General features: G+C 55.3%; 1 protein-coding gene across 1 annotated transcript in view; it reads left to right on the plus strand.

Annotated features, from left to right (window-relative positions):
• MB21D2 (Mab-21 domain containing 2) overlaps positions 1 to 5238 on the plus strand; it is a 62390-nt gene extending 57152 nt beyond the window's left edge. Inside the window, exon 2 of the mRNA XM_015409283.1 lies at positions 3313 to 5238. Coding sequence (XP_015264769.1) covers positions 3315 to 4577 — 1263 coding nt within the window. The 5' untranslated portion in view covers positions 3313 to 3314 and the 3' untranslated portion in view covers positions 4578 to 5238. The remainder of the gene's footprint in view (positions 1 to 3312) is intronic.
• The last annotated feature ends 1388 nt before the right edge of the window (positions 5239 to 6626 follow it).

The raw sequence follows: 6626 nt of genomic DNA on the forward strand, positions 1-6626 counted from the left end.
GCTCTTCCAACTGAAAATTCCAACTGCCTTGTGGGGGGGGGTGAGTCTGAGGTGTGGAATGGAGTGTAGTCCAATCAGCTTCCATATGTAAATGACCTTGGAACGCTGGGCGGGACTGCACAAAGCAGCCAATGAACCCAGCCAGTGTCTTCCGAGTGGCAGTTTTTTCGGCCTAACACTAAAGAAGTGCATTTTAGAACTTTGGTCCCCACTACTCTTTTATATATAAGGAGAGATTTTTGGCTCCAATGTGCATCACCTTGCACTTGGCCACATTGACCTCCATTTGCCATGTTGACGCCCACTCGCCCATCCTTGACAGATCCCTTTGGAGTGCCTCACAATCCTCCCTGGTTTGCACCACCCTGAACGACTTTGTGTCATCCACAAATTTAGCCACTTCACTGCTTACTCCCATCTCCAAATCATTAATGAACAAGTTAAAAAGCATTGGACCAAGTACTGATCCCTGCGGTACCCCTCTGCTTACCACACTCCACTGTGAAAATTGCCCATTTATACTCACTCTCTGTTTTCTATTAATTAGCCAGTTTTTGATCCACAAGAGGACTTGTCCTTTTATCCCATGATTTTTGAGCTTTCTTAGGAGCCTTTGATGAGGAACTTTATCAAAAGCTTTCTGGAAGTCAAGGTAAACAATATCTATTGGATCCCCCTTGTCCACATGTTTGTTCACCCCCTCAAAGAACAGGTTAGTGAGACAAGATACTTTCCATCCATCTTGGCCACAGGAACCTCAAATCGCTCTAGTCCTGGAGACGAAATCCCCTGCAAATCGATTGAGAGGGAGGCGAAACTTCCGAGGGGACTAGTTGGCTGCCTTGGCGGAGAAGTTCCCATCTCTTTTCCTTTTGGTCCTGGGGCACCACGTGTGAGCATGCATGTGCCCTTGTGTGTTGTCTGCTCAGACTTCTAATTGCCCTGGTGTGCAGGGGAGATACAGCAAACGAAGTATACCTTGTCCGGTGGCCTCTGGAACGGACAGCCAAGCTTTCTGAACACCACTGTCTCTCTCCGGCTTTTTTGGCCTTCCCTTGATTTGCTTTGAAACTATTTATGGCCATCGGCTGTTCTTGCCAGGAACCTGCTGGGCGTCTTTATGATATTTGTCATTCCCATTGCTAAATGGAGCAGCTAACTGGGTTGGGGTAATGGGCCGTCCCAGACACGGTGACATCTGCATCCTTCCCAGGCGGGGAGCAGCTTCCCCTCCCGCCTCCCAGCTGTTTAAACCTGGACCTTAGTGCTGCCCCCCCCTTCGCAGTGAGAATAAAGACGTCCACTCTTTAAGTTAAATTCGCGGACTCTCATCTGGGAGAACCGGGTTTGATTCCCCCACTCCTCCACTTGCACCTGCTGGATGACCTTGGGCAAGCCGCAGTTCTGATAAGAGCTGTTCTTGAAAAAGAGCAGTTTCTGTCAGAGCTCTCTCAGCCCCACCTACCTCACAGGGTGTCTGTTGTGGGGAGGGGAAGGGAAAGGAGTTTGTAAGCTGCTCTGAGACTCCTCTGGGTAGTGAAGGGCGGGGTAGAAATCCAGTCCCCTCCTCTCCTCCTGGAAGGCTTGGTGGGTGCACACAGTTCTCTGTGGGGTGTTTTGGGGAGAGTTTGGGGCTCAGTGGAAGGGCGTCTGTTTGGCACCTGCCTGGGCAGAAGAATCAGGAGAAGTCTGGAGCGTATCAGCAGGGTCTCTGCAGCGACAGAAATGGAAGAGTTTTGGAGCCAGCCGACAGCTTGCTTTTGAGACAGGTTCTGGCTCCAGTTATAGGAGGAATAGCAAAGCACCAAAATGAAATAATCTTTTCTTTCTGGCCTTAGAAAGGGATGTGGTGGGTGGTCAAGTGAGCAAACCTGGCTGCTCGAAGGGGAGGAGAGGGGTATTTCAAGATACCATGGGAAACTTCCAAGTGAGGTTACATGGAGCAGTCTCCAGGGAGGGAGGAGGTGTGTTTGGGGCAGTCTTGGTCTAATCGAAGATGTGTGACCTCGGCAGGTAATTTAGACCATTTAATTAGCTTATTAGAATGGCAAGTCTGAGGTGGGAAATGGCAAATGCTTGGGTTTTTTTTTTCCTTTGGCAGATGACCACTCGAAGATCACCAGTTACAGGTAAGCAACCTGTCTTTCTTTCTGGCCTTAGAAAGGGATGTGGTGGGTGGTCAAGTGAGCAAACCTGGCTGCTCGAAGGGGAGGAGAGGGTTATTTCAAGATCCCATGGGAAACTTCCAAGTGAGGTTACATGGAGCAGTCTCCAGGGAGGGAGGAGGTGTGTTTGGGGCAGTCTTGGTCTAATCGAAGATGTGTGACCTCGGCAGGTAATTTAGACCATTTAATTAGCTTATTAGAATGGCAAGTCTGAGGTGGGAAATGGCAAATGCTTGGGTTTTTTTTTCCTTTGGCCCATGCCAGTATGGCAGGTCTACAGGCGCACGGAGGGTTAATGATCCAGATATCAGGTGGCAGGAGGCTCTTCTCGGAGAGGGTCTGTCCCGCTCCATTTGGCGAGGTCCTCCTGCTGTTCTTCTTGGCGTTCCGTCCTTCGCAGGGGGAACAGCCAGGAGCTCTCGCCCTCCCCCCACCACGTGACGTGCAGAGGGGAGCTGGTCTTGGCCTTAGCCCAGGGTGGAAGCAAGAGAAGTCCAAAAGGGAGGCTTCTTGGCAGCATCCCTTGCTGTTATTGCCGTCCCAGACCGGTAGCAAAAGGAGAGGCTTACTGAGCTCCTGGTGGATTGTTGGTCAGACGTCATTCAGACGCATGAAAGTGCAGCAGTTTCCCCAAGATCCGAGGTGCGATGGTTGCCATGAAATCAGTTCTCCAGGAGCCCTTGCGCTCAGTAGCCATCCTGGTATGGGGGGGGGGGGGGTCAGACGTCGTGCAGAAGTGTGAAAGTGCAAGAACTTCCCCAAGATCCAAGGTGTGATGGTTGCCATGAAATCAGTTCTCCAGCAGCCCTTGTGCTCAGTAGCCATCCTGGTGGGGGGGGGACACTTGAGCCTGTTCCAGAGGGCCTGGCCGTCGGTTCAGCGAGTGTTTCTGTCTGGCGAGTCCCCTTTGACTTTATGTTTCTGTGAGAGTTGTACCATGTGACAGAGATTGACAAGACAGGGGGAAATTGCTCCTCAGGCATGCAAAGGTGGAAGAGGATGCCCCAGATGGTGGCTTCCCGCTTCGATTCTGTGCCTTCCCCCTCCTTCCTCTCCGATTAACGGAGGCTCTGCATTGACTTGCGTGGGCTGAGGTCTCCTGCCCCCCCCAGTCACGCTCTGAACGTCTTCTTCTTTGTCTCCGCAGGCATGGTGCAGAAGCTCGACCAAAAACTGCCCGTCGCCAATGAGTACCTGCTGCTTTCCGGCGGGGTCCGGGAAGGCGTGGTGGACCTGGACCTGGATGAACTGAACATCTACGCCCGGGGGACGGACTACGACATGGACTTCACCCTCCTGGTGCCAGCCCTGAAGCTCCACGACCGCAACCAGCCCGTCACCCTGGACATGCGCCACTCCACCCTGTGCCACTCGTGGCTCAGCTTGCGGCTCTTCGACGAGGGGACGATCGGCAAGTGGAAGGACTGCTGCACCATCGTGGACCACATCAACGGGGCGACCAACTACTTCTTCTCCCCGACGAGAGTGGCGGACTGGTTCCACGACTCCATCAGCGTGGTCCTCTCCGAGATCCAGAAGAAGCCCCAGCGGGGGATGCCGAAGGTGGAGAAGGTGGAGAAGAGCGGGACCATCATCTCCATCATCCTGGGGGTGGGCAGCAGCCGCATGCTCTACGACATCGTGCCCGTCGTCTCCTTCAAGGGCTGGCCGGCGGTCGCCCAGAGCTGGCTGATGGAGAACCACTTCTGGGACGGGAAGATCACGGAGGAGGAGGTCATCAGCGGGTTCTACCTGGTCCCCGCCTGCTCGCACAAGGGCCGGAAGGACAATGAGTGGCGGCTCTCCTTCGCCCGCAGCGAGGTGCAGCTGAAGAAGTGCATCTCCGGCAGCCTCATGCAGGCCTACCAGGCCTGCAAGGCCATCATCATCAAGCTGCTCTCGCGGCCCAAGGCTGTCAGCCCCTACCACCTGCGCACCATGATGCTCTGGGCCTGCGACCGGCTGCCCGCCAACTACCTGGCCCAGGAGGACTGCGCCGCCCACTTCCTCCTGGGCCTCATTGACGACCTGCAGCACTGCCTGGTCAACAAGATGTGCCCCAACTACTTCATCCCCCAGTGCAACATGCTGGAGCACCTCTCCGAGGAGGCCGTCATGCTCCACGCGCGGAAGCTCTCCTCGGTGCGCTCCGACCCCACCGAGCACCTCCGGACTGCCATCGAGCACGTCAAGGCGGCCAACCGGCTGACGCTCGAGCTGCAGAGGAGGGGCAGCGCCACCAGCATCCCCTCCCCCCAGTCCGACGGGGGGGACGCCAGCCAGCCGGACGACCGGCTGGCCAAGAAGCTGCAGCAGCTGGTGACGGAGAACCCGGGGAAGTCCATCTCGGTCTTCATCAACCCCGATGACGTCACACGGCCTCACTTCAGAATCGACGACAAGTTCTTCTGAAAGCGTCCCCCCCTTTTGGACTCTGCCGACGGCTCCCCTCGGCCCACCCCTCTGGCGGTTTTGACATATCCACCTGGCCGTTGGATTGGCTGAGAAGGACCCAAATGTCTTCATCCAGGTTCTGAAATCTGGGGCGGGCTCTGAAACAGTGGATTCCTATTTTATTTGCTGCTTTCCCCCTCCCCAAATGATTTTGTGAGAGCCTGTAATTTTGGACGATGGCCTCGACACCAACACAGGTGCTTGATTTCCCCGGCTTCCGCGGCGCCCGTCTCCTCCCAGACCCCCGCCTGGCACCCGCTCCCTCCTCTTCTCCGTTGATTCCATTTTGCTTTTCTTCTCCACAGCTTCTTTTGATCGGAGAGGGTGAGAGGGCCCAGTCACGAATTTTTGGCAGGCTTCCGTTTCCTTGGCCAGCGCCCCATTTAATTTGTTCTTCGCTTTCCTTGTCCAGAAGGATCAAGTTTAACTTTAGAAGCCAACGATGCAACCGACTTCTTTAAATCTGGGGTCTTTTTCTCCCCCCCCCCCTTCAGTCACCTCTTCTTGAATGTAATTTTGTTCAGAATCGAACTTTGACCCGTGCAGAGGGGGCCCCTCTGCCAATCTTCCATGCGGATTAAGGTTCTGGGATGTTAGTTTTTAGTGTGTGTAATTATTCAAAGCCTTATTTAAATGCTATTAAAGAACACACTGTTACAAACCTTAACTGGCACTGATGAAGCCTTCTGCCGCTCCGGCCTCTCCGTTGGCCTTGTGCTTCTTGTCCGGAGGAGCGTTGGCGTGTCCTCTCTCCTTGAGGCTGTCCCCGAGCACGTCTGCTTGATTCTCTGGTTCCACCCCATGGCAGTGGCATGGGGTTCCCTGGATGCCCCTTTCAGTTGTTGGGTGAGAAGCCGCCATTTCCCTGGCTTAGCTTTGCAAGGGCCAGGAGTGATCCGTGGGGAGTCTTTCCTTCTGACGCTGACCGTGAGGGAGAGGATCGTCTGAGGGAAACGTCAGTCAGTCTGTCGGTCCTGCTGCCCGGGTGGTCAGCCCAGGGGCTGCTGCGCCCCCCCCCCCGCCCCTCCCCCCCCCCCCATTTGGGGGGGGGTGGCACTGCTCCCGGTACTTGGACTCCCCCAGTTCCCCCCCCCAGCTGGGCTTGTGCTGGGCTGTTCCGGAGAGGCCACTTCCTTGGCCACCCCTGGGGCGGAGTTCCCTGTTGTCATTCCCGTCTTTCAGATGGCGGGGGTGGAGAGAGAGCAGCTCCTCACGCCCCCCTGGAGGCCTCACAGGCCGGGTGGGATTCCAAGCGGGGGTGGGGGTGGGCTCAGCTCACCCTCCGTTGCCGCTGCATCCTAGACCAGCGCGCTCGCGCTCTCTCTCTCTCTCTCTCTCTCTCTCTCTCTCTCTGCCAGTTTGGTGTATTGGTTAAGTGCGCGGACTCTAATCTGGGAGAACCGGATTTGATTCCCCCACTCCTCCACTCGCAGCTGCTGGGTGACCTTGGGTCAGTCACAAGTTCATTCAGAGCTGTTTTCTCAAGGGCAGTTCTCTCAGAGCTCTCTCAGCCCAACCTACCTCTCAGGGTGTCTGTTGTGGGGGAGGGGAAGGGAAAGGAGTTTGCGAGCCGCTCTGAGACTCCCTTGGATAGGGAAGGGCGGGGGTATAAATCCAATCTCTTCTCTCTGTCTCTCTCTCTCTCTCTCGGCCCGCCCTTGCACAGGGGACCCAGTGTAGGGACAGAGACCACCCAACCTCTCCCCACAGTTCATGTTGTGGGACTCCCTCGGTCCCTTTTGCAGTGACAAAGACAACACACTCACCCCTCCCTCAGGATTTGTGCTTTTATCCTGTGCTGCTCAGCACCTGCCAGGTCCCCAGCTAAGTCACTCTCCACATGCACTATTGGCAGTGTAATGCTTTATTATAGATATGCTGCTGTAGGTACAAGATCTTTTACTGGGACTGAAGGAAACCGCGGGAACGTGCAGGTTATAGGTAAAAGCATGAAATTCCACACACACACGTCACACCTACCCTCCCGGCGTTACCGTGGCAACATGG

The sequence above is a fragment of the Gekko japonicus genome, unplaced genomic scaffold (assembly GCF_001447785.1).
Source record: "Gekko japonicus isolate JY-2015 unplaced genomic scaffold, Gekko_japonicus_V1.1 scaffold398, whole genome shotgun sequence".
NCBI classification, from domain to species: Eukaryota; Metazoa; Chordata; class Lepidosauria; order Squamata; family Gekkonidae; genus Gekko; species Gekko japonicus.